The sequence below is a fragment of the Petromyzon marinus genome, chromosome 8 (genome assembly GCF_048934315.1).
Source record: "Petromyzon marinus isolate PM22_M1 ecotype Great Lakes invasive population chromosome 8, UKy_Petmar_22M1.pri1.0, whole genome shotgun sequence".
Taxonomy (NCBI): Eukaryota; Metazoa; Chordata; class Hyperoartia; order Petromyzontiformes; family Petromyzontidae; genus Petromyzon; species Petromyzon marinus.
The window spans coordinates 14,427,435-14,455,212 of record NC_133674.1 but is presented as its reverse complement, the minus strand read 5'-3'; the positions used below and the strand labels follow the sequence as shown (position 1 = coordinate 14,455,212).

The window sequence follows — 27,778 nt, the reverse complement described above, 5'->3', positions numbered from 1 at the left end:
CGCGCGCACGGGATTCGCTCGCGCGCGCTTCCGCGAGCTCCCTTTAAAAGAGTCCATCTTGACGACGTCGTCGTCATCGTCGTTGTGAGCTCCCTCCTCATCATCGTCGTCGTCCTCCTCGCTCGTTCGTTCGTCTTCCTCCTCCTCCTCTTCGCCGTTTCACGTCGTCAAAAAGCAGGTGAGCGAAGGCGCACTTCTCCGACGCGACATCGTTGCGTCCCACCGCCCCTCAAGCCCCGCGGCGTGCGCGCGGTCTCTGCTCGGCTCGGCTTTGGTTTTTGTTGGCGATGTTTGTCGTCTGTGTTGGTTGTAAGTCGGCGGTGGTGGTGAGGGGGGTGGTGGTGGTTGTTCGCGCTGTCTGTCTCTCAACCATCGTCGCTGTGTGTCTCTCAACCATCGTCGCTGGGTTTTCCCGCGTCCGTTGTTTGTGGCCGAGGTGGTTGGGTTAGGGTCGCCTCACTCGCTACGGGCTACCCGTGGTTCGATTCCAAAGCCTCGGCCAAGATGTTATTTATTTGACTTTAATCGTCTTGTTATTCGTCCTTGTGTGTGTGTTTGTGTGTGTGTGCGCTCTGCGTAGCGGACGTTAATGCCAAAGGGGGGGGGGGGGCTGCAAGGTTTGCTTGGTTTGGGCGTTACCGGGGGTGCTTGTGTGACGACGCCGTGCCCGAGATGGCTGCGGTCGGAATTCGCAATTCGCCAAATTGAACGTTGCAATATCTTGTTACTGGCAAAGGAGGTCTCATAATGTTGCATTGCTTTGTTGTAATAATTACACGAAGTTTTTATTTATTTTTAGAAATGTATTTGGCTTTTTTTTTAAAAAAGACTTTCGTAACTGCTGGAATTCAGAATCTTGGGTCTTTCGGTAAAGTCACGTAGGTGGTTCAAAGAAAAATATGGTTTAAAGAAAATAACCATCTACGTGACTTTGTTGAAAGACCCAAGGAATATAAGATATCGTCTTTTAATTTACAGTTTTAATTTGGCTTGCCCCTTACCGTACATATTCCTTTATATTTGTACGTTATTTGCACAGTCACTGGCTTCATTATGTTTACTATTGCATGTCACTGCGGTATTGTGTGTATTAAGTACGTAGTGCACAGACTTGGTACACCCTGTACTCTACTGTATTATGTACTGTATGTATACACACGCCATACGGTTTTGACTGCCTCCTAGTGTTTATGCAATTTGCTTACACCTGGACTCATTTGTAACAGACACCATGACACCTCCTACAAGTTAAATAATTCGCTGATTTCTGGCCCGCATTTGCGGGTAATGTAGTGCTCGAATAATACGCCGAGTGTGGCGGTGCTTAAATAATCCACCATGGAGAAAGCTACAATGTTAAGCAAGGGGGGTGGCTATGGATAATTCATGGTGTCTTGTCATTTCTGGATTCTGAAATGCACCAAAACAAAGACGCTTTACTTTGTGAAGGAAGTGGTAATTTCCTATTTGGTTAAGTGTTTCTGCTCTGGCTATTCACGCCATCCCGTTGCCAATGGAAGACCATTCAGCGCCACTCGTTCAATATGTTAATTACCCACAGAAAGGTACAATTGAATAACATACACCTATAGTGGTTCAACCCTTTATTTAGGTTGGCCATTGTAAATGCCCTTCCACCTGCGTATTAATTGCGTGCTTGTGAATTTGCCTGTTGGGTTCAGGATTTAATGTGTCTGGCTCGGTTCAGTTATGTATTAAAAATCATGGATATCCCCAAATAAGTGTTTTCTTTTAATGTATTTGACACAGCATTTTCAATATTATGACCAAGGCCAGCGAGCCCTTTGGGCTAGAGAGAGTGGGGCAAGCATTTTGTTTCACAAATTTAATGCATGTGTAGTTATAGCAAAATATTTGAATCGCGTATAAATTGCAAGATGAGACTGAATAGCTTTTAATAAAAAAAACATTGCATGTGTTCTTTCTACTCTTTCACCACGGAATTAAATGCATTTACTGTCTTGGGGCCCTGTTCGTGTTTAAGAATGTAGCATTTCCTGAATGGCTTTAGTCTGTACAGTATTAGCCTTTTCCTCATTATAGCTGTGTTGTATAAAGTAATATTTACCGACCAAAACATGTTCTACCTTGGCTCAAAATGTCAGCAGAAAAATCATTGGCATACAGAATGAAAATGCTAATCTTCATAGTTTTTTTTGCAAGACGTTGAGGGTCATTTTAGATTAATGCAAGTATGGTATGGCCGATATAAAGTGTTTTTAGATATACCCTTGTTGGCATAAGAGGATGACTTAATTGCCAATTTTAATATTAATGTTAGCTATGATATATAATAGACATTTGGATTTAAATGTTGGTAATGTACTGTTTTTTTCAAATGCTTCACATGAAAGCACACAATCATTTTTGTGAGGTTTTTTTTATGTTTTACAGGATGTCTTATCCCGGTTACCCTGGTGGAAACCCCAGCCCTTACCAACCAGCTCCAGGATATCCAGTAAGCTTTACCACACCACCACTCGCTTTAACATACATGGCTGCATATGGTGTGGTGAAGGGAGTTGTGGGCATTGGTATATTATTAGCCTTGTATTTAAATTTGGTTGTAACGCACATCCGAACCAATGGCACTCAAGCAGTACAACCCTCCCTTAAATTCCAGCACTGTACTGGTGAGCTCTACTCCATCCCACAGACCCTTACTATTATCGCCGCACCCATACTGTACCTACATTTTGAGAGTTGGGAGTTTGACAAACGTGGGACACGGCACTGTAAAGTAAACCCAGGTGCATTATCAATCTGCTTCGTCATGCAGCACTAATCTGTTTCGGACAGCCTTACCATGTTGTATGTGGAAACGTTCCATATAACTCAAGTGATCTAGAAATACATTTATGTGCTCAACCATAAATGTTGCTAACATTAAGTAATTTAAAATAGGCTGCTTTTTGAAGTCAATCGGATGCAAAGATTGGTTGCGATGAGCGTCCCACAGAATGTCTAGACCTCGTAAACTGGAACGATGGCAACATACTTGGGGATTTGCCCGAACTGAGGGTGTTGGTGGAAAATGTGACTCAAGTTTGCCATGTCATTCGCTGCCCTCTGTGTGTGTGTGTCAAGAGAACGTGCCGTGCCTCTCGCACTCTGTCATCGGACACTAGAGATCGTATTGTTTTGTGTCATTTTATGTTCAGTTAATAAATACAAATCGATTTTACACTGAGATTTTAGAAATATCTCGGGACATACAAGCAATGTGTTTTCAACTAGCTTGATGGAGCATGATGTATCTGACCGCAAGGGCCCCTCGGTCTGAGTCGAGCAAATTATTCGCATAGCATTCAGCCTCAAAAGTTCAACTCTCCACACTACTCTGGCTCTGATTATGTAATAAAAAAACACTTGCCTGGAACCAGTTAAAGCCTAAGCTGACAGTTTTTCAACGAAAAAGTATTTAGGGGGTGGGAATAGTCGCGGCAAAATGGTCCAATCGGTGAAGCTCGCTTACGAAACGGAAAGATTGTCGGGGTGTGCCTATGTGGTTTCCAGTTCTATTTGAGTTGTACACATTACTGGAGCCTACTTGTGCTCCATTACTGTACACTGTACTCGGAGATAAACATGCTCTGAAGTAAAAACACATTTCTCCTCTTCAAGAAACATCTCTTTCGATAAGCATTATTGCAAGCCGTTTTGTATACGTGTTTGGTGCGTGTGAAAAAAATCACCAGGAATGTGCTCGATCCCCTCGGACCTCGAAAGCTTAACAGAGTTGAGCCTAGGCAGTACTTGCATGGTCAACTATCAAGCACAAAAAAACAAGTGCGCTTGACATTGGGCAATATGTCGAGGTCAGTGCAGCAAAATCCATTGCCATTCTGTACTCTCCCGGCCTCCCATAAACCCACAGTGACCAGTATGGTGAAGTATGCTCAACCCTGGAGTGGGGAGGCACTCATCCCGCAGTGAACTGACAAATGTGTTCTACATGTAATTGTTTGGTACATTGTTTTACAATTGTACTAAGATACTCTTCGCCCATCGCGGGTTTTACTATTCGTGCCAAATCTCCTTGAGGTAGAGCTCGCTGATCGTGTCCCTGTGGCTAGGCCATTTGTGGTTGACCACTAAATGGTTGTATAGTGCATTCTAAAGTACCGTACTCCTAACTGCACTACTCGCAGTGATGCTGTCGCATAAGAATACACACGCCATATTCATTAATATAAGTAACTTTTTTTTAACTGCATAATATTTAGTGTATGTATGTCATTCACCTTATCTTTATTTTGCTGTGCAACTTATATTTAATACTGCAGAAATGATTAATAATTTACATAAATACATCCCGTTTCATTTTTCAGTTAATGTAGGGTAACAAAAGGAAGGGTTGTCGTCTTACGAACTGCGAACCAAACCCTACTTTTCACAATGCCTTTGAGTTTGCGGTTTGTGAATTTGCCGATTTTTGATGCTAGTTTCAAGAACATAATCCCTGCAATGGACTAGATTTTTGGTGTACTTGAAAATGTATGGGTCGCCCAACTACAATAATTGATAAGGAAGCTAAATGCAGTTTTAAGTGCAATGTCATATGTTGAATTTATCCATTAACAGGCAAAAGCCATTGGTTATCTCTTTTGGTCAGAATGTAATGAGGGAAAGGATAAGTTTAAATTTGTAAACATTGCAATTGTCAGATGGTGGAACCTTTTGCTTAAAAACTACCACGTGGCTTAACCCCAAAATAAATATGGTTCGATCAATAAGGAGTTTACAGCATGAAGCAGGAAACACTGACAGTGTATAATATTATAATAGCTTTACTTTTTGGAAGAAAGTAAGTGATTTATTCATAACCACTGAAGTGGCTACATTCAGTGCTGTAGAAATGGATGCATTTGGTACCTTTTTGGCAAACAGGTCCCATTTTGTAGCCGCTCACCCCGAGCTTTAAATGCTTCGATAGTGCATTCTTTTTATACTGTTCACCTTTTGGCGTTCTCTGGTCTGACACTAGGCCCTAAAGAAGGCTTCTGTCTCTGGTGTAGGTTAGTCAGATAATATATGCATCTTCTTTAAAACTATCAGAGCATGGTTGTTTGCATGTTCACCGCAAGTGTGTTTTTTTTAATCCCTGCAAAAGGTTTCTGTGTGGTGTTTTAACATCCTTAACACCTGTTTTTAGTGCCAGAAAGGATAAACATTTTTTTCACATCAATGCATTTATCACTAATAATCTTACAGAAATGAATGACATGATATGGGTGTTTTATAAACTCATATACTGTACAATAATGTATAGATGAATAACAGCTGGTGAAAAAAATAGTTAATTTATTTACTGGAGATAATATGCTTGTAAAAAAATATCCAATTGGTCTGAAGTGGTCAGTTTCAACGTTTTCCAAATTTTAAAGTGACTTAAAATCCCATTATTCCATTACAAGTTATTCTATGTTACATATGCAAATGTATATTTTGGGTACAATGGCTATTCACTTATAACAAATTAACTACATGTTTTATGTACTTTGTTGCTTCCCTGATTATTTTTACATTTGCAGCAAAAAAACAATTCATCAAGCACACTTGTGCTCACATCTGTTTATCTCGCCAAAAGGATTCCTCGAATTAACTCTGCAGTTGTACTGTTACTAGGTGGGGGCACTGGCTGCAGTGCATCAAAAAGTGGCCTGAAATTTCAACTGCTTCCACCAGGAGTGTAATCCTGAATTTTGCAGTTTTCATCCCCAGGGCGCGAGCCACGAAAGGTGCTGCGACAATATAACGGTGCCACGTTTTCTTCTAACCTCCCACAGGGCGCTGCCTACCCCCAAGTAGGGCCAGGCGGATACCCAGGCTCGGCAGCAGCGTACCCTCCGGCCGGGGCCGCATACCCTCCCGGAGCCGGTGGCTACGCACCCGCCGCTGGGGGGTACCCACCCAACGCAGGCGCTTACCAGCCCACGGCAGGGCCGTACGGGCAGCCTCCGGGCTCCTTCCCTCAGTACCCACAGCAGCCTGGAGCTGGATACCCAGCTGCCGGGGGCTACCCAACCGGACCGGCGGGATACAACCCGTCCAACCCAGGCCAATACGCGCCGCAGCCCGGTGCAGGTGGATACCCTGGCGGAGCTCCCTATCCTACGCCCGGAGCTCCCCCCTATGGCGCTGGTCCTCCAGGCCCCCAGTATCCAGGTATGGACAGTTTTGTATCGGCCATGTAGTATGTAGTGTGCTTAAGAATTTCATTTGTCAGTACAGCATCTTGGAAATGTGCAACCTGCTTTGGACTTTGTAGTCAGGTATACAGTAAAACCCCGATTATCAGAAAACTTGGTAATCTTGACTTGTTTGTGTGTCTTGGTTTCATTTGGTTTTGTGTAACTTTTATTTTTGTAAATGTAGAAGATTTTTTTTAAGAACGCTAAGGTCACAGCAACACTGAAATATACAAGTGTGTAGGCATTGTTTGATCAAATTGTATTAGTCACAAGGACTCATCATGTTTTGGGCTGATCCCAAATAAAGACCTCAAGTTTCATGTTTTCCACATGAAAACTCATGATTATGCACGTGTATTGCACTCATGGCAGCAATACCGATTGTAATATATTACTTGATAATTGTTTATAGTGCATTTTTTAATGCTCTTTAGACAATGCTACTTCCACCCTCACTTCTATCTCTACTGGTCTCTTGCTACCACTAGCGAATGTCCTGCCATCCACTGGCAACTTCACACATTGCTGCCTGTCTTCTACCGAGAGATGTAATGCAGCTTTCCTTATTATTTCCATTTCCATGGTCCACCTGTATTGTCCTTCATTCCAGCCGACTGATTAAAATAGAGTATGTACTGTTTAAAAAAAAAAGTACAGTAATGCAATAAACTTTGGACTTAATTCCACTGGTTTATCTCAAGATATTGTTCAAGTATGCACAATAAGATACATTTTAAGAAAAGGGTTATTTTTTAGGGAAAGAAAATGCTAAAAAGCCTGAGAGGGACTTAAGATGTTATAGTTGAAGTGCAAATGTAGCTGCTTTTTGGGAACAGAAGTCATACGTAGCATAGAAGAGAAATGTATTGAGCCTGGACTGCAGATGGCCAGTGGAAGAGAATTCCGGAAAGGGAATTTGACAGTGCCCAATGCTATTTTCAGCTTTTGTAGATATAAATAATTTAGAAAATACGTTTCACATTTGCGTTGTAGTATCTGTACAGTAAGTACTGCATTCCTATTCTGGTTGTTTTCCTGTTAAAACATGTTTTGCTTTGCACGGCTGCATGTGCTGTCAAGCCAAATTACCTGCAAATTTAAGTTAATATATCTGCAACATGGATCAATGCCAGTATTTCATTCTATATAAATTGCCATGGCAGTGCCAGTGTGAAAACAATGTGGGTATAGGAGGCAATACCATTCCTTATTGGAATCCTAGTTCAAGTATTGTGTTTGGAAGAGCAATTGAAGTTATTGATGCGGTATCATTTGCTGATGTTATGGAACCTTTGCCCCCATGTCTACTGGTGAGTTCTGCTGACATGTAGACATGGACATGTTTTAATCTGTAAAAAATCTTGCAGCTGAAAAGTTTAATGGGAATGAAACATGGGTTGGGTTTTATGGATATTGTGCTGCTTGCATATGTGGGGTGCCATGGTGGCGAGATGTGAACTACCTCGCTTGGTATGCAGGAGGTCGTGGGTTCGATCCCAACCCTAACCCCCTGTATATTTTGGAGTTTGCATGTTTTCCCCGTAGTCGCGTGGATTTTTCTTAGAAATGTAATGAGTCACTTAGTTGAGCAGTCATTTGTGGCGAGGTCGCTTCTGCAAAATAGCTAAAAAGCTCTGTGCCTTACATGGTAAAATAAATATAGTAATAGTTTTGTTGCCAGAAAAAAGGGGAAAACTTATTTTGGTACTGGCAAAGGAGGTCCCATGATGTAGATGCTCACCCCGAGCTCTCATTACTCTGATAGTGCATTGCCTTTTGGCGCCCTCTGGTCTGACACCATTTGAGACCAGGCTCAAAAGAAAGCTGTCTCTGGTCTGGACCAATCAGTTTCAAGAACAATGCATATATTATCAGTTTTTTTGTTTTGCATTCTGACCACAAGCATTGTGGTCAATTCAGATGTGATTCCTTGTATAAAAGGTTTCAGTTTGGTGTTTTAACATCTGTTTTGTTGCCAGAAAAAAGGAAACACCTATGATCATATCAGTAATCGTTTAACCCAAGCTATTTTAAGCACACAAACATGTTAATATGCTTTTGTAATGATGTCGAGCTGCTGAAATACCTAAGGAAGTTTATATATTGACTTGTACTGTCTTAAATTTTGATTTAAAGCTTTCGTGACTGCAGGGATTCATATCATTGGTTCTTTCAGTAAAGTCACGTAGAAGGGAAACAATAAAATAATAAAAATATATAACAATAAAATTCTCACGACGTTTCGGCCACAACACAGGTAGCCTTCCTCAGGTGAAGAAACAGAACTGTATTGTCTTGTATATTTCTTTGTCAACATTTCACCATCTGTGATATCTTGTAAAAAAGTTTTTCTATTTTTTTACATGTCCATCACTTTCGCTTTCTTTTTTAATTGGTGCCATGATTGTGCCATTAAAGCAATGACAGAGTTTGAATAAATGTATTAATTAATACATTACTGAATACACTAATGAAGGTTGTTGATAGGCATTAGCAAGCTTAACCCACCCCCATATCACTTCAAATTCTTAGTGGATGAATGTGGCTCTACCTTTTAAATAAGCACCCAGTAAGGTAGATGGAGCAGAAAATATAATACTTTACAGACTTAATTTTCTGTAAATGTTTACTTAGTCATGGCATAATTATTTCATGATAATATATTTATTAGAAATCTTCATACAATGGTAATAAATAATTTCCTATGACGGTGACCGTATACAAACAAGTTATCATCTTGGGCATATGGGGCTATGTTGTGGGCAGCAAAGGGCAGTGCAGAAAGATATGTTGCTCTTATATTCTCCCATGCCTCTGACCCACATTGACCAGCTTGGTTAAGTATGGTCAAAGAATCTCCAAAAGCTGAACTAAATGGGGAGGCCCCTATCCAGCAGTGGATTCCAAAAAGGGATTACTAAATGTCTAGTTTACTAATGAATGGTACCAAATAGCCCTGTCTACAAATGTGGTTTTGTAAGTCTATGCGGACAAGTTGCCTAATGGGAATTAGGTCTCTAAAGAATTAGCACATAATGAAAATGTGCAGATTTAGGAGTTTCTAATATTGCATTATGTATTTTTGTTTTCGGTAAGTCAGCCTTATTGATTACATTGGGAGAAGGAACAAATAGAGGAAAAGACAACATTCTATTACAGCCCGTTTTAAAAAGTCAATTTTACCATCACTGTTGAGCACATTTCTGAATGTAGGTAGCATGGTTTCATCATTACTTCACTGAAATTTTGAATGGTGTGGTCTTGCAAGTGACCAGGATTTACTCCACCTTGGAATGTTCTCTGGTGCTGAAATATGAAGCATTGTGGCATCGAAGTTTGACCAAGCTGGTGAATTCATAATACTCCGGATCTGAAGCAAGAAGGATTTTAAAGCCAGATGACCTGCTTCAGCATGGTTGCAGAAAAAATTGTCAAATCATGCTTCTCAAATATTCCAAGAAAATACAACTTGTGGAATTGTATTCTCAAGATGCCCTGGAGCACGCCTTTTCAGGAAAACCGATTCACGGGATTTTCTGATTATTTCTGCGAGTTGAATTCCATGCTTCAGCCAAAGATTCTCGGCAAACACTTTTTGTTGCACCAATTGCTATAAATGTCATCAGATCTGGATTTATAAAGGAAATTTATTTAGTTTAACTCTCAGGAAATGCCCTCAGCTGGATGTTATAGTTTTTTCCCAACTGTTGCTCAGCCGAGGGCTTATGGACTCAACATTTATACAACAGTTCAATGTCTGCTGTTTTAGTTGAGTGACTATTTTGCGTCACGTGGAATCCTTATGCAACTGCTGTACAAGAGTATAATGAATTTCAAGAATTTCTACCTGGACTGGAGATGACGTTGAGAATAGCCTGATGAAAATTCGAATAGCCTGTTTTTATAAACACATCAGCATCTTTCCCAATGTGCTTTGTAAATCAAACTGCTTTTCAAGTGTTCATGATTTTTCAACTCGGTATATTGTGAAAATGCCTGATGATATGCAAGACACAATGAACCAGTTTCAGATAATTGGGGTTCTACTGTATATGTACGCTGATGAGAATTATTGTACAGGTTGCATATTATTTACATTGAAAATACTTAAACATTGTACATCCTGGGTATGATCATGACCCATGCTTTATGCACAATTACAGTAATAGTGTTTTAATTTATTTATCTTAATCATGCAATTGTTTATAGAAACTTGGCCAAAATATCACATTTGTATGATTGCTAACAAGTTGTGTAAAATTTTACATTGATCTGTAAATAAAACATACATTGTTAATGTCTTTCAAACAGGTGGATACTGAATCCAGTGCCTCCCATGAAGCAGATCCTTTATTAATTGTTAAGCAACCTGAATGCCTTTAACTCTAGTCAGCCGTGAAACTCAAGGACATACTTTGAACAATATTGCCATGATATGAAATGGTGCGTCTTTTTAAGACTATAAATGTTCTTTATTGTGATTACAAATATTTGGAATTTAGTGTACATGATATGTTAGATTCCAATTATAGTTTGTTTAGGCACTTTAAATAACTGTAATTTTCACAATATACACAGGTGTCATATTTTTCCATGCTCATGAAATACCATAATTCTACTCGGCCATACCATTGCTACATGTACTTAAACATGTTTTCCTTATTGTCCAAAAATATTCAAATTAAGCTAAATCACAGTACTATACAGCACACATTACTTTCATTTTAATATTCCCCATATAATGTACAACCTTTGGTCAAGAAGACCTCCCAAAGCTGTCAGTCTTGAGGGTTATTTGACCATACGTCACCATTCTGGTCAGTGCTGGTTTGAATACTCTGTCAGTAGCTAAAGTAATGTGAAATTGATCTTCAAATTTAAAAGGAAACAAGGCTATCGCATTCTAGATTTGAAGCTTTCGTGACTGCAAGGATTCCTACTCTTTGTTTTTTTTCGGTTAAGTCACGTAGGTAAAATAAATTAAAACAATTAAATCACTGTTTCGGAGGCAACACAAGCTTCCGTCTTCAGGTGGAAACCGCAGTAAATTATATGTATCCCAAAGTATGCATGGTATACGAGTAAAGTTATGATATATTTTAAAAACTCAAGGTTAATTTAATTGAACACCCATACATAGCTCATAATGATTGTGTTTTGACAGACATTGATAACTAGTTGGTGAATTTCAAGTACACGTGTGTGTGTAATATATGTGTGTTTCATGTATTCTGTGATATGTCTTTGGCAGTGATGTGAATACAAGGGAGGCACTGTTGCACAATTCTCTTTTTGCATGGATTTTTTAAAGCTGTCTCTTACAATGTTATGCCTGCAGGCAAACATGTCAACACGTGTTTTCCCCAAACAGTGCATCCCCTGACTTTCTCTCTTTATGGGTGTTAAATTTATACTTGCAGAATTACAATGGGACACATATAGCCAAATCAGATGATGATGATGATGACTTGGGAGTAATAAAACGTTTAAGGGGTTTTCATTGTTTAGAGGGATTTTTTTGTAAACATTCAACTGAACCCATTATTGCTTAAGTTCCGAAACCATTTCACCCAATTCTGTTGTTGTCCTGTACAGGAAAGTGTTGCAAATATAGATCATTCTCACATGTACAGACATGTAGCCAGGCACTTGGATGTGAATTATTCTTGGTCCAATTTCTGTCATTTGATTGTCCACTGGCCCATGTATTTTTCAGCAAAAAGGTTCGATTATATTGTTGATAATCCAGTTATACAAACTACTAATTATATAAATATTTAGAGACTTGCTTGCAATCACCTCTGATTAGTGCGGTGGGCTATGTACAATGCGAAAGAAGTTCAACATGCATAGTAAAGTCCATTTAACCTGGGGATAATTATGGAATTTTGATACCAACAAGAAACATACATGATTATCTACTTCATGGATACGGAATTGGCTATAAATATTTTCAACAATCTGATTCAGGTCAGCTTTGAACAAAGTAATTTTGTTCAGTAGAATTTAACTTTGAAAGTTGGCAAATGATTAATAAAAAATACAAATATCCATGTTTATATACTTTGTTTTGCCTGGTGCTCACAATTATTGCCAACTAAAACATGGTTATTGTAGAATTTTATTAATAGTTATGCAAATGTGGAAATTAGGTTGATCTGGCCCTAGATTAATGCAAAAAAATTATTGTTTAATGTTGAACTCTTGCACCAATTAAATTAAATCTACACACCACAAAATATTTTGCCTTGATTTCATTGGGGCCGAATATTGTATATAGCTTTTAGTAAACCTGTTTTTAATTAATGCTGTTATATTTAAATGGCTATTCATACGAACACTCTAAACCAATTACCTTTGCATGTATGCCATTTACAAATATATTGCAAAAAAGCACACGACCACTCTGGCTCACACACCTAGCTCTAGTTCCACTGGTGCCAAAGATCGTATGCCATTTAGAATGCACTAATGTTAATTTTAAATGACCCAAAGCTTGTCTGTGAAGTTGCTTTTTTGTGAAGGCATTTAAATTGAAAAATCACGCTGTTTCTGGCTATATGGTAAAACGTCTCCTCAAAATTAGTGTTCTCGTGGTAGACTTGTGGCATTAATCTTGTAATCATTTTGCTGATTTAATGTATCTTGGTGTATTTCTTTGCAATTCAATACTATGTAATGTTTAGAAATTTAATAAATGAAGTACTATACTGATCTGTTGTGTGTGCTTCCTTTTTCCTTTGTATTTTCAGTAGGGGTTTAATTAATTATTTTACTTAAATTAGACTAATTTGTCACAGCTGGAAGATCTATAACATCATTTAAAGGTCATAATATGAATACAATTTATTTCAACTGACATCGCGTTTGGTAGCACAGACATTCAAATTTTACTTCTGAGGTTTTATCACAAAAGAGTAAGCACAGTGTACCTGAAAAAGCAACATAGCTCTTCATTGGATAACACGTGTGTGCAAAGGGTCATATTTGAATTATTAAAACACATAGATATGTGCAGTATAATACTTGATTGCCAAAGCCAGTGAGTGCTGTCATGTATTGCATTGAAAGGTGGACCCTCGAAGAATTTTACATTAACTATTGTGAGCCTTTAAACCTTAATTTACTTCGTATGTGTTTGCTATTGTTCTGTATAGCTCACTTATGTGTTATTGGGTTGTATGGTAAAAGGTGGTGTTCGGCATGATGTGCAATGTTTAGCTTGCAGTATGTGGAGTGAAACATCGGACATCATCCAGAACTGAAGCACATTGAAGAGCTAATCTTGACTTTGTTACACACAGTGTAATGCAATTGCACACTAATTGTATTTTTTACAAGTTGTGCCGAGAGTGAAATACATGCAGATGTAACTACACATGCTGAATAGTATTGTTGAAGCACATCCTTTGAATAATATAACGCCAAATTAGATGTTTTATAATTATGGGCAATGTATTTTGAGAGGCAAATATACTATAGACTCCATACGTTTCAAGATGTGATTGAAGAACAAGAATCTGCAAGGTTGAGTTAAGGATAGATGAGCAAAACACAACGTACTTAGAAGTTGTTTTGGACTATTGGGAAAATGATGTATATAGCGGCAAATTTTAGGGTATTAAATAGAGGCGAGCTTGAGGTAGGTTGTGTTTTTTTAATGTAATTTGATAATTAAAATCAACGTACGACTATACTTTTTAAAAGACTACACTTTTTTTCCATGTTTATTTCCTCCTATAACATTGGATATCTGTACACACTCGCATATAGAATAGACCTAAAACCAAAAATATACAGACATGGAAATACACATTCTGGGACTTATCGAGTGAAAGAAACAGATCTGAGACATGCAAGTTTAGTATATCTTATGTAAAGCTGTGTTTGGTCACGATACATCACAATGATGGAATAACAGCCAAAGGAGGGAATGTATTTGAGGATGATAACCATGTTTGTAGAGATGAGATTACCTCTTTTTGGAGGCATGAGATTTATTATGACATTGCAAAACCATGAAAAATGGCAAATGTTGGGAGGCCTTCATCCAACAGTCGATTGAGAATGTGCTGCTGATTATAATAGAAACCGATGTCGACACTTTTCTTCAAATAACTTTAGTCGCCTTTCATCTTAATACCTCATTTTGCCACTTAAGAGATTAATGCAGACGGTTTAAGAAAAATACCTTTAGAAATAATATACTTTGCTGTACAATAATGTCTTTATGTTGACATGTAGAATGTGTTTCACAGTGACTGATTTATTTTTTATGTTAATATTCAACATGAAAGTAATTCCGATGTAATTTCATTGAATATATTACAAAAACATTACACAAATTGGCAACAAATGGGATTTCACTTGTTTAGTAGCTTGTTTACACCACCCCTGCCATGTTTTAATAATGTATTAGATGCCTTGGAAAGCTCTAAAAAACAAAGGGTAGCGTGTTTTGCTTCTTAGCTAATGCTTCTGTACTCTGCTTTGTTTTGCTATCTTTTTATGTCTCCTATCTTCATCTCCAGGGCTAGAACTACTCTTCTGGAAGGGTTGTACATCCACTCTCATCCCGAGACATTCGTTTTATTTCACCTTGACTGGCAATCCCAGATGGAGTGTTAATTTTCTATTCATGATCTGTACAAAAAAGTGTGGGATCCTCTCATCTTTGACAATTGTAATTAAACGTTAATGGGAATTATTTCCATATTGGTTAATACATTCTGCTTCCTGACTGGCCTTTTGCATGTTCGAATTGTGTTTTTATTCTCGTACACAGTATTTTTAATTGGATTAATATGACCGAAGCCGAAACTTGAACATTTCCCCTTTTTGGTTTGCCAGCCACTGCTTTTGCAGTTTTACCTTTTTCATTGTGAGGATTTGGGCACTGTCACACATGGGTGCGCAATTTGTGTTTTGAGTGTGCACGTTTTATCGACATTCTTTTGTGTGTGTGTGTTCATGGTCTAAACTCTAAAACGTCATGCAAGAAAATATTTATGGATGCTAATTGAATACGGAGAATGTCATATTTTCTGGATTGGGGCATTGTGACCCATATACCCCTCCATGTTTTTTAATGTGAAATATATATGCTGCAGTCCATGTCCATAGAATAGCATGGACTATTCTACATACACTATATACAGCAATGTTAGTGATCTAAATATAATGGTTAAAAGTGCATCCACCAGACCAATTTCTTTAAACCATCCAACGAGTTAATGCATTGCGTTCAAATGCACAACCTACAATAGACAAATAAACAAAACACTTCCAAACCAATTTAAAAAATAATTTGGTTTGCATTTTAACCAGTGTTTGTGTTGACTTAAAGCTTTCGTGACTGCAGGAATTAATATTCTTTGGGTCTTTCGGTAAGTCACCTAGATAGATAGGTTGAAAGAAAATAACAACCTATGTGACTTTATCAAAAGACCCAAAGAATAGTGTTTGTGTTTTATAAAAAAAAGTTATTGGTGGGAAACATGCCACCTTTTTCAGTAAACAATATTGCTGAAACCTTTGTTTTCATTATTAAGAAAATAAACTCACCTTATACTGTTATAGCAGGCTGTTGCAGAAGTTTCCATTATTCATGAATATCGAGTTTTCATTGCAGGATTAACATTTTGTGAAGCATGTTCACGTGAAATTCAAATGTTTTTCTCCAGGTATACATTGGCCACACTTTGTATAATGAATGTGTATACTCACTAACAATGCATTGAATCAGAAAGTAACACATTTTCAATATTTTTTAATTATTTTAAATACCACTGTAATAGATCCAATAACATTTGGATTGACGTTTAGTTACTTTCTGATTATTGAGAACGGCGAATTGTGTATTGCTTTTACACGATTTTAACTCGAAGTGGTCTCTTGCACAAGGAATTGCTCGCGGTTGTGTTATGCATGCATGCATGGTTGGTGAGGTACGATGCCACTTGAGTGGAGGGAGTACCGCTGTACTCGATTGTGCCTCAACTCCCGCGCGTGTGATTGTGTAGGCCCTGCTGCCGGTGGCTTTGGTGGTGGCTACTCTGCGCCCCCTGGAGGACCTGGCTATCAGGCAGCCCCTCAACCCGGTCCACAAGGTAACACTTGCTCCAGCACAGCGGATACCTGATGCACAAATGGAAAATAAAAAAATCCCCAGTGTACGACTGGTCATCCAGAACAGACCATACAACATCACAACGTGATGCACAAATACGAAGGAGACATTGCAGCGATACACTCCGCTGCTCCTGACACGGTTATCTGGCTTGACCACCTAAATGTGAAATTGCAGTTGTTGCTGCATCTACATCAATCGTATGAATGAAGTAGGAAATCGAGACACCATCATACGACGCAGGGCACATCCTTCACTGTTGGCTGCGGCACATGTTCAACGTGAGACTGCTTGTAAAATGCAATGTGTGTTGGGGTTAACAAAAAATACAACCGATTGAAAGCTCAGTTTTTTTTAAATGATTCATGGAGTATTGTCAAAGGGGGTGGTCATGTTGTTTTCAGGCTGAAATTTCAAATGTTTTCATAATTGCAATATGATTTATTGTACACGTATCATGAGACATTCAATACCTGTTATAATTATATACAATTTTAACAAAACGTGTTCAGCCCCTTTGTCAATTCTCTGCTGGTTGCATACCTCTCCACCAAACCAAGTTGTGTTGGTCCTAAGGGTTGTTTGACCATACTTGGAATGTGTGGGTTGGTGACAGAAGCCCAGGATAAGTTCAGGTATCACCACTGATGTTAGCTGTAGCCAGGAATTGATTTCAGGTCAATAGGTTCTTGGACCATACTAGAACCATTGACGCTACTCAATCCCCATTCATGGTCACTCGTTATAATTATTATGTACAGACAAAGATTCTTCTTATTGTACCTAATTTACATTGCAGATTACAACTGATTAACACTGATTTAAAGTGTGTGTCAATTTTTTATATATAATGCTCTTTGTGCCGGGGCTTTTTACAGCTCTTCATATACAATTAGTCATGCAGTCTTTTCATAAATCCGCAGTTGGGTGAAGGTCTCGCTACACTGCGAGTCACGAGGGTTACCCGACCACGCTCCACCGCCCTGGTCAATAGGGGTTGGTGAAGGCGGCAAGCATAGAGGTGTGAGCACAGTGCAACAATTAACGCTGACGATGTGTTTGCCCCCTACAGCAGCCTGCAACACCAGGTTGTGTGCATGGCGATCGGCCACCCCAGCACTGTCAGAGCTCAATCCTTGCCTAGCTTGCAAGATCTGACAAGATAGGGTTCCATCTGGGTTGTCATAGGCATAACATAAAGTGAAAACAAGTGTCATAAATAAAAACGTTAATCAACTCCCCACATGACAATGTGAGCTCTGCTTTGAACAACCTTATTTCCCAATGCATTGTTGCGAATTTGGGTAACGGGTCTTATTTTTACTCACGAGATGGCGCTCGTATCACTCGGGATCCTGCGACTTCACCTTTGACTAGTTGTGTAGCTCTATATCCATTCACATATATATTGGTATTTGTGTGTGTGCGTGCGTGCACACAGGTGGCATGTACCAGAATCCCCCGACATCATATGCTCCTTCAGCACCTCCTACTCAGCAGCCATCTGGTGCTTCCTACGCACAACCAGCCTACCAGCAATCCCACAGCACCCCTGCTCAGGTGTGCCTATCCTGGCTGACAATAATAATAATACACACTGCTTCACACTGATTGAGGCCAGCTGGGAGGGTGCTGCCTAAATCTCAGACAAGGTAGTAAAAACCTGAAATTGTTGTGGCGAAATTAATAAAATGTTAAATTATTAGCCAAAGTCCGGTTATACAGCATAATTATAAAATTATGCAGTGTTCAGTGACAGTCTTGATGTTCGATGGCGAGCCAAAAGCCGCTGCGAGGATGATCAGAGTTTGCGTTATAGATTATGCCGCTTGATGAGATCGGCAATGTGGTGTTCATTTGCGGCAAGCATTTTGTGTATATAAGTGTGACTTTATGATGTATTCGTTTGGCAACCGGAAGCCAATGCAGCTCAGCGAGCACTGGACGGACACGGTATGAGCCGTTGTGTGCGTGACTCTTGTCTCAGGTGTCGTACCCGAGTGCTGGTGGCGTAGCACGAGGTACAATCCACACTGCATCTAACTTCAATGCCCAGGATGACGCTGAGGTGCTGAGACGTGCCATGAAGGGCCTTGGTAAGCCGTAGTTTACATCAAGCACTCCTGATATATTCCCAGATGAATTGTGATAAAATGCACTTCTGGACACTGCAGAAGTCGACTGCTATCCTTAAACACTCATCCCAACTAGTTTCAGCAGTGGGATGTAACACGTGGCTATGCTTGTTTAATTGTTTGATTTCTCAACTGCTTAAAGTATAATTCATGATTGGTCATGATGGTGATGTGCTGGATGATTACATGCTTTGTGTGTGTGTTTATAAATATGTACGTGTAAAGTTCTATACATGTATTCAGCATCTCAAAGTTAAGTTAATTGTGACCATTTTGTCTAATGATCACACCAATTCAGACCCCCTATATCCAAGGATTTGTCCATGCTTTTCAAACAGGTTTGAAGATGTGGTGCTACCTGTACTCTTTAGGTTGCAAGAGGTATTGGGCAATAAATGAAGTACAAAGGCCTTCAAGATAAAATATTGCATTTGTTGTATTTTATTTGCTCCTGACACAGATCTAAATATATTTAAGCGCTTCAATCCAAGTGAAAAGTTACATTTATATCACTGACTGAGATGCTACCCTCGGCTTTAACCTGAACTTTTAGGGATTGGTTGGCAAGTGATGTGAATCAATGGTTTGATGTTATTGCCAGATTCCTTTACTCGGAGCAATACATATTTTTTGTATTGCTGCTTTATTTTTATTTTTCTGTTTCTACAGGCACTGACGAGAGAGCGCTAATTGATATAATTGTAAATCGTTCCAACGATCAGCGACAGAAGATTAAGCTGGCTTTTAAAACCATGTATGGAAAGGTGAAAACAGCACACGAAACCATGAAAAGCTTTTTTTCTGCCAAAAATTTGACTTGTGGCCAAATAAATGCTTTAGTTATATGAACTCGGAGGTTTTTGTAGTCATTTAATTTTTTTTATTTAATTGCACATTGCTAATACTTTTCACATGTAGTACTTCAATTTAACGAATGTAACATTGGTTAAACTATCTGTAAAAGTGATCTATGAATCGCATTATGTTGTTTTAACTTTTTTGGTACTGTAAATAATCGTGCTTATTTATATATTTAATTGATTTTTTTCTTTTTAGGACTTAATCCGAGATCTGAGGTCAGAACTGAGTGGTAATTTTGAGGAAATAATTTTGGCTCTTTTCATGCCTACCACATACTACGATGCTTGGAGCCTCATGAAGGCAATCAAGGTATGACGTTTAATTTCGCAGTGTACAAGAAGTCGTTCATGTCTTGTCATAGTGCTTCCATAATGTTTACGTTCATAGGACCCTATGTGGATTGATGGACAAATAGTAAGGCAAATCTAGTGGCTACTGACTTGGTAATTATCAAAATGTTTGTTCAAATGTAAATTAACATTTTACATTAATTTACCATTAAGTTTGTGTTTTCTTTACTTTTACATATTTACTGATGCAGTCTTTTACTCTTGAAATATTATATTTAGAAATATGAACAGATAATTTGGTAAATACGAAAGGTATATATGCCGCGATACCGTATTAAAGGGTACCATTTTATGTTGTGACCTAGGATTTGTAGAACAAAAATGGAAAAACCCACAAATGACTTTTGCTCTGGGTCACTAATATTCCAGTGAGATTTTCGCTTTTATGATTAGACAATTTGCATCCAGTCATTTCTCCTTGAACTAATAACATTTTTTTTCATTCTAGGGAGCTGGCACGGATGAGAAGGTCCTCATTGAGATCATGTGCACACGCACCAACCAGGAGATTAAAGAGATTGTTCGTGTCTACCGTGAAGAGTTTAATCGCACACTGGAGAAGGACATTCGCTCTGATACCAGTGGGCACTTCAAACGCCTCCTCATTTCCATGTGCCAGGTACTTTTTTTAAGGCATTTGTTTTAAGTTAGCATATGAATAACTGAAATGTAACTAAAATTTTCAGAGGAATTCCCCCCCCCTGGTGTATGCTGTTTGCAGATGACATTGTGCTATGCGGTGAAAGCAGAGGGGTAGTGGAAGATGATTTTAAGATCTGGGTGCAAGAGATTGAAGGGAATGGGTTGAGGATCAGTCGGACAAAGACGGAGTACATGGTGGCAAATTTCAGTGGAAATAATGCAGGAGGATTGCAAATTGGAAGTGACCAGTTAATAAAGACAAACGAGTTTAAGTAGCTGAATGCAACGATGTGTGCTGATGGATCACTAGAAGGAGAGATGAGAACAAGGACTGGATGGCTGAAATAGCGATAGATGACTGGTGTGGTGTGCGATAAGAGGGTCGCAGTTTGGCTGAAGGGAAAAGTGTACAAAGACGGTGGTGAGGCCGGTGCTGTTATATGGGAACGAGTGCTGGGGCACAGAAAAGAGGAAGACAAATCGATGGCAGTCGCAGAGATGAGGTTGCGATGAATGTTGGGTTTAACCAGGAAGGACAGGGTGAGAAATTAAGAAGTGAGAGGAAGACTCGTGCTGGTAGAAATCTCAGAGAAGATGAGAGAGAAAAAAGGCTGGTGTGGTTTGGTCATGTGGAAAAGACAACGGGAAAATTGTGAGTCAGAAGGTGCAAGTGATGCAAGTGGAAGGAAAGAGATCAACGGGAAGGCAGACTAAGAGGTGGGGCGATGTGGTGCCATCGGACAAGGTGGCCCCAGGAGCGGGAAGAGAGATGGTGCAGGACAAAGCAGCATGGAGAAGGTCGGCAAGGACAGCGGGGGACCCTGAATTAGTGGGACAAACGCATGGAAGAAGAAGAAGGAAACAGTTTAGATTTTCACATATTTATTCTGGTGTTTTGCATACATTCCCCTACTGTGTTATTTTTAGACTTCGTATTTGGTCTGAACTAACTTCCTTACAGAGTATATATATTTTTTGTGCATTGTTTTGTTACCTCTGAGTGGGGGTGGTAATACATTTAAAATTAACCTTTTTACCTTAAACCTTTAATTATCTCAAATGCCTCTTCTGGTGCCTCAACATGTACTGTATGGGAGGCGTGGTCTAATTAATCAATGATGCCTCGTTTTCAATTGCGAAACATTACTTCCTTTACATCAGAGATCCTTAAATAGTTCCACAGGGCTTCTAGCCTGCCAAAACTATTCACTGGCTCGAGTTACAGTTAAAGGGGGAAAAAATAAAAGTCCGAAGCATTACGCCTTTTGGCGTCCTCTGGTCTAACACCGTTTGAGACTAGGCTCGAAAGAAAGCTGTCTCTGGTGTGGACCAAATCAGTTTCAAAGACAATGCATATATTAAATTTTGATTTAAAGCTTTCGTGACTGCAGTAATTCATATTCTTAGCTCTTTCGGTAAAGTCACGTTGAAGGGAAATAATAAAATATATATAAATATATTTTATTGTTTTATTGTTTCCCTTCAACGTGACTTTACCGAAAGAGCTAAGAAAAATGCATATATTATCAGAGTTTTTCGTTTGCATTCTGACCACAAGTATTGTGGTTAATGCAGACACGAGTCGTTGTAAAAGGTTTCAGTTTGGTGTTTTAACATCTGTTTTGTTGCCAGATAAAAGGGGAAAGCCTATTCTCAGTCTGAAGCATTGTCAACATCCGCTTGCATTTGGGGGGATCTGTTAACTAAGTGAATCCACCGGTATCTGATCTGTCAAACACGTGTGACTGTAACCGAGTGCGCCGTGTTAATCGAGCAATGTCTATATTGCGCACAGGGTAATCGCGATGAGTCCCAGACAGTGGACATGAGCAAAGCACAGTCCGATGCACAGCGGCTGTACACGGCTGGAGAGGGAAAGCTCGGAACCGACGAGTCTACCTTCAACATGATACTGGCTTGTCGCAGCTTCCCACAGCTGCAGGCCACCTTCAATGAGTACACCCGGGTACGCTCCACCTGGACACCATCTCAGAATCGGAATTCTGGAGGCATCCGATGGGCGATGAAGCTCTTTTTTTCACAGATGTCCACTAGTATCACAGATGTCCAGTCGACATGTCCCCTGTGCTGCCTATCCACGTACAATACAACGTCGCGTATCCAACCACCGCGTCTGTCCAGACTGTTTCACCGCACGCAGCCAGTATTGTGCATGGTGTAACTGCTATGATTGTCTATAAGTGTTCACATATCTCACCGTTTCACATATCTGCCTGTACATCGATCCCCAGCGAGTCGGACAGATGAAGTTTTACCATATATGTCGTTTGTTTAGCAAGGCATATAATGATACACTTTACCTAAATGTGTAATTCTGTCCATTGTTGTCTTGTAACAGTTAAACAAAAAATGTAAAGATTCCTGCTTTAGCAATGACTTGCAAAGACAAAGCTATTTATTTATCTGTGCTCTTTGCAGATGGCGCAACGTGACATTGTGAACACAATTGACCGGGAGTTCTCTGGTGATATTCGTGACGGCATGAGAGCTATTGGTAAGGCACCGTACACCACAGCCTTCTGTCGCAGTAACGCATCGCATAATACGAGGTAACAATAAGCTGCATTTCCTGAAGTGTGCACTCTTTAACCCCGCTGCACCCTGTTTCCGTTTGCAGTCCAGTGCGTGCGCAGCCGGCCGGCGTACTTTGCCGAGAGGCTTTTTCATTCCATGAAGGGGCTCGGCACCGACGACTCGGGGCTTATCCGTGTCATCGTCTCTCGCAGTGAGGTGAGCGGCATGTCAACTCGTGTAGCGAGCACAGCTCTAGTTTCAATAAATTCCTCGTAGCAGAACATCTTATCTTACATCGATGTACACATATAGCGTCTTATTCCAAAGGCGCTTTGCATCAATTGTTAAATTGTTCATAAGATGATGGTGATTAAGATAGAGTTGGGTGTTCTTAATAGTGGTGGTGTCGTTATGGTGACAGGAGAACAGGTTAAAGAATGGTTGGGGTAGGCCTGTGGTTATAGCTGGGGGGGGGGCAGGAAGTAGCAGTAGGATGTTTCTGGGAGAAGAGATGGGTTAAATAACTCACGACGTACTTAATTGGGAAGCCACAGAGAAAATTATGGCCCCCAACTGCCCAAACGCCAAATTGTTTCACCGGTGCTGCGTTCACCCTCCTCACAGAGACAGCTGCCACCGGGGTTTGAGATATACTCTTTTGGAGACGTAGTTTACATATACGTGACGACAATTATATAAAATATTTTTTGTGAATTTATTCTAACTATTCCTGCAGATTGACCTGCAAGACATCAAACAAGCCTTCCTGCAGCAGTACCAGAAAACCCTGTACACCATGATCCAGGGGGACACAAGTGGCGATTACAAGCGCATCCTGGTGGCCATAGTGGGCATGAACTAATGATGTCTTGCAGCACTTTGACACGCGCACATTGATCGCAGGCACACATTTACTCTTGAGCAACTAATGTGCATACAAATGTACACGCGCATGACAAGTGCTTCTATGCGTTAAGAAAATATTCACAACTAGCACATACACTAACAGGCTATAGCTAATGTCATTGTAACCAATATGACTGCAAGTAGCCTGATAAAATTCCAGCACTACTGTTAAACCACTCACATGACCTCATTGAAATTAGTGTTTTAAAGGTGCCACCGGTATCTTTAAATTCATCGTATTAGCTTTCCCATGTCAAATTCCAAAATAAATATAAGATGGCCACAACAGTTGGTTAATGTGCCTATGATTTATAAAGGGGGAAATATAACGTGAAAAATTGTTTACCAATTCCCAATATTATTATTGCCTTTAACTTCAGCAAAGTGATTCCAAACGTTAGCAAGAATAGCAAATCAAAAGTGTTTTTTTCTATTAACTTAAAACACTCCACTCATTTATGAAGCTTAAATTTTAACGTTCACTAATTGTGCATATGAAATTATGCTTTTACGGTTGCAAAGTGGAATGCTAGTTCTCGTGTCTTCATTAATGTAGATTCCATTTATCATGTGAACCTACATTGTTACAAATGAGTTTTAAATAGGTTTAATCAAATTGACTGCAGATACATGACCAATGATATTAAAATCAATGGCAATAACACATACATTATCATGATATATTTTTTGGATGAACTTCCATTACGAGTATCTAATAAACACTTCTAAAAGAAAATATTAATTCAGTGTGGGATAACTATTATTGTATCGTGGGAATTTTGGTTTAGTTTAAGCTAACTCACTGAATATCGACTCTATATGTACTGTGTATCAACATGTTTTAAGAATGAGATGCTAAGAAAGTATTTTTTAAATATATACATCAACTTGTTTTGTGCTTATTTTCAAGCCACTTAGACTCTAATCGGTTTGTAAACTACATCACATGTATTTGTTATTGGCCAATACTTATAATATACAGCCCTTTGTCAATACACTGCTGGATAAGGGGCTCCACACTGTGGGTTGTGGAGATTATTTGACCATACTTCAACATGCTGGTCAGTGCAGATTGGTGAAGGTGGTTAGCACACGTGTGAGAGTATCAAGTATTAGTGGAGTGGATCTTTACTGCCCTGTCCTCTGCTGCCCACCGCATAGCCCGCTGCCTGTAACAACCTGTTGTGCATGGTGGTCGCTAATCCCCCAAGCACTTGCCCACACTAAAACAATCGTGAGGTCTGACAAAATCCGAAACCTTCCGGATAATTTGGTCATAGTCCTGTGAATTTACACTGAATATAAATGCATATATTCCATTAACATCCCATTCTCAAAACGTAGACATGTATATATAGTGTTGTATAATGTATGTACAGTATATGAATGTTTATACATAGCGTGTTACTATAACCAAATATCTCGTGCGCCAATGGTATAAACATTAATTTAATCCCACCACACTAAGCTGCCAAGTCTCATGAGTGGCCATATGAAGCAGCTGTAATCCAAAAGCAATCATTCAAAGATAAAAACAAGATATGGTATGTTGAACTGTCAGAATCAACAGTGCATAATCTAGAAACAATTCCCTCGCCTATTTTTAATTGTAATATCACTTCTGAGCCAATGTTCTAGATTTAACTTCTGTAGAGAATCATGAGTAAATGTATACAACTTTACAGTATAGTCTATATTTTTTAATAAAGTGTTGTGGTATCCCAGGTAAAATGCATGAGCCACTCCCGCATCTCTTGTGGAATTATTTTAAGTTGACTGATCTTGTTTTGGTGCATATGATGAAAATGTTAATGTAGTAAATATAGCTTAACACGTATAAATGGGTAAAACACTTTTAAATAGAAAACTATCTTTCAGCCACATCATTCTCAATCGTGTAAGCCACAATACACAATCCTACCCAAGTGTTGGTTACATTCATAACATTAAATGTCCGTGTTGTATGTCATATTTTCCTCCAGTATATTTTTACATTTCAATTTAAAGCTTTCGTGACTGCAAGGATTCATCTTCTTGGGTTCTTTCGGTAAAGTCACGTAGAATGAGAATAAAATAATAAATTGATAAATTAAAATAACACAATTCTCACGACGTTTCGGCCACAACACAAGCGGCCTTCATCAGGTGATGAAGGACAGCGCTGTCCTCCAGACAGTCTCGTCCCTTCACCTGATGAAGGCCGCTTGTGTTGTGGCCGAAACGTCGTGAGAATATTGTGTTATTTTATTTTATCAATGTATTATTTTATTCTCATTCTACGTGACTTTACCGAAAGAACCAAAGAAGATATTTTTACAGTTAAACTAGCTAGTTCATCACCACTGGCTGTTTCTCAACACTTAAATATTCGGGGGTTCTTTATAAATGTTCTCGATCTCAAGTCGGCTTCTAGCAATTGTAAAAGATTGCTGCTACTTTTGTGTAAATGCACATTTGAAAGGTTGACATATAAGTTGACACAATGGCAGATAGAATGTAAGCAGCTGTCTTGTGAATGCTAAACTTCTTGGTGCCATCCAGTATAACATTTTCCCGTTTAAATGTGCTCAAAATATTAGTATAAATGTTTCTCTGAAATGTATTCTGCCATATTATGTCAAGTCATGCATTGGACGAATGTCATGTGCCTTTATAGTCAATTCACATTGGTATAATTTTGTAGCTGGAAAATCATTTGATTTTCATTTATATTTGGTGCATATTTGATTCAATTGTATTGCCATGTTATTAATAAACACGCCTGCATGCTTACAATTATTGTGATCCATTGTTTTTTTTAACAGTACAGTTCCTTTGTTTACTTGTACAATTATGTTGAAAAAATAAGCCAAAAAACTTGAAAATATAACGTTATTTTTAACCCCAAAACAATGTCACATCTCCGGGGGCAATTTAAGTGAATTGATTGATATGTTGCGTTAAGTGTGGTATGTGTGTGTGAAAGGCATTGTCCTTGCTTTTGTGAATGGTCCATATATTTTTTATGCATATCCATTTACTGTATATGCTCCTGCTGGTCGGTTTGTTGATGAGGTACGGAAAACGGTAAGAAAATGTTCAGCCAAATGTTCCTAACATTACGTCTAACATCAATTGGCGAGAAATGACATGCCAGTACAATGGACGAAATTTAACTATCACGCGGTTAAAATAACAGGTACTGTATTTGAAATGTCAATTTACGGCTCAAGTGCTGTTTCATGCTAAGACGACGTAACGTACTTAAGTATTTTCATGCTTTTGTCAATGGTGACGTTTAAAGTTTATTTCAACATCACAAAAGTGCACGTGTGACGTGGACACGTGAAGTAAAGTCGGCCAAGGAAAACACCATACAAATCCATCTTATAACAATGACTAGAAAATATGGCTTGTACAGCATTAATAAGCATGTTAAATATTACATATCTATGCGCTACATTCGTCGACAGGCTTCATTGCTCTTACTGTCCTGGACCAGCATCTGTATATTTTAGTGCTAAAAGTGGAGCTGGCAGTGTTCCGGTATAGATGCCATTAACTGGGGTGGCCAAACAAAGGTTATTCCATACAGTGAGGGGAAAAAAAGTATTTGATCCCCTGCTGATTTTGTACGTTTGCCCACTGACAAAGAAATGATCAGTCTATAATTTTAATGGTAGGTTTATTTGAACAGTGAGAGACAGAATAACAACAACAAAATCCAGAAAAACGCATGTCAACAATGTTATAAATTGATTTGCATTTTAATGAGGGAAATAAGTATTTGACCCCTCTGCAAAACATGACTTAGTACTTGGTGGCAAAACCCTTGTTGGCAATCACAGAGGTCAGACGTTTCTTGTAGTTGGCCACCAGGTTTGCACACATCGCAGGAGGGATTTTGTCCCACTCCTCTTTGCAGATCTCCAAGTCATTAAGGTTTCGAGGCTGACGTTTGGAAACTCGAACCTTCAGCTCCCTCGACATTTTCTATGGGATTAAGGTCTGGAGACTGGCTAGGCC

At 39.2% G+C, this 27,778-nt stretch overlaps 1 protein-coding gene across 2 annotated transcripts; it reads left to right on the top strand.

Annotated features, from left to right (window-relative positions):
- LOC116940260 (annexin A4-like) lies at nt 1-26,548 on the top strand. Of its 2 annotated transcripts, XM_032949781.2 has the most exons (14): nt 1-178; nt 2,416-2,479; nt 5,811-6,189; nt 14,747-14,770; nt 16,238-16,324; nt 17,786-17,904; nt 18,332-18,440; nt 19,149-19,243; nt 19,536-19,649; nt 20,139-20,309; nt 22,128-22,298; nt 22,772-22,847; nt 22,971-23,083; nt 23,604-26,548. In XM_032949781.2, exons 2-14 carry the CDS (start codon nt 2,417-2,419, stop codon nt 23,727-23,729), a joined length of 1,647 nt encoding a protein of 548 aa, XP_032805672.1. In that variant the 5' UTR covers nt 1-178; nt 2,416; the 3' UTR covers nt 23,730-26,548. The 2 variants fall into 2 exon arrangements, with proteins under 2 accessions (XP_032805672.1, XP_032805674.1); XM_032949783.2 differs by lacking the exon at nt 14,747-14,770 and having other exon boundaries at nt 2-178.
- Nucleotides 26,549-27,778: the final 1,230 nt, after the last annotated feature.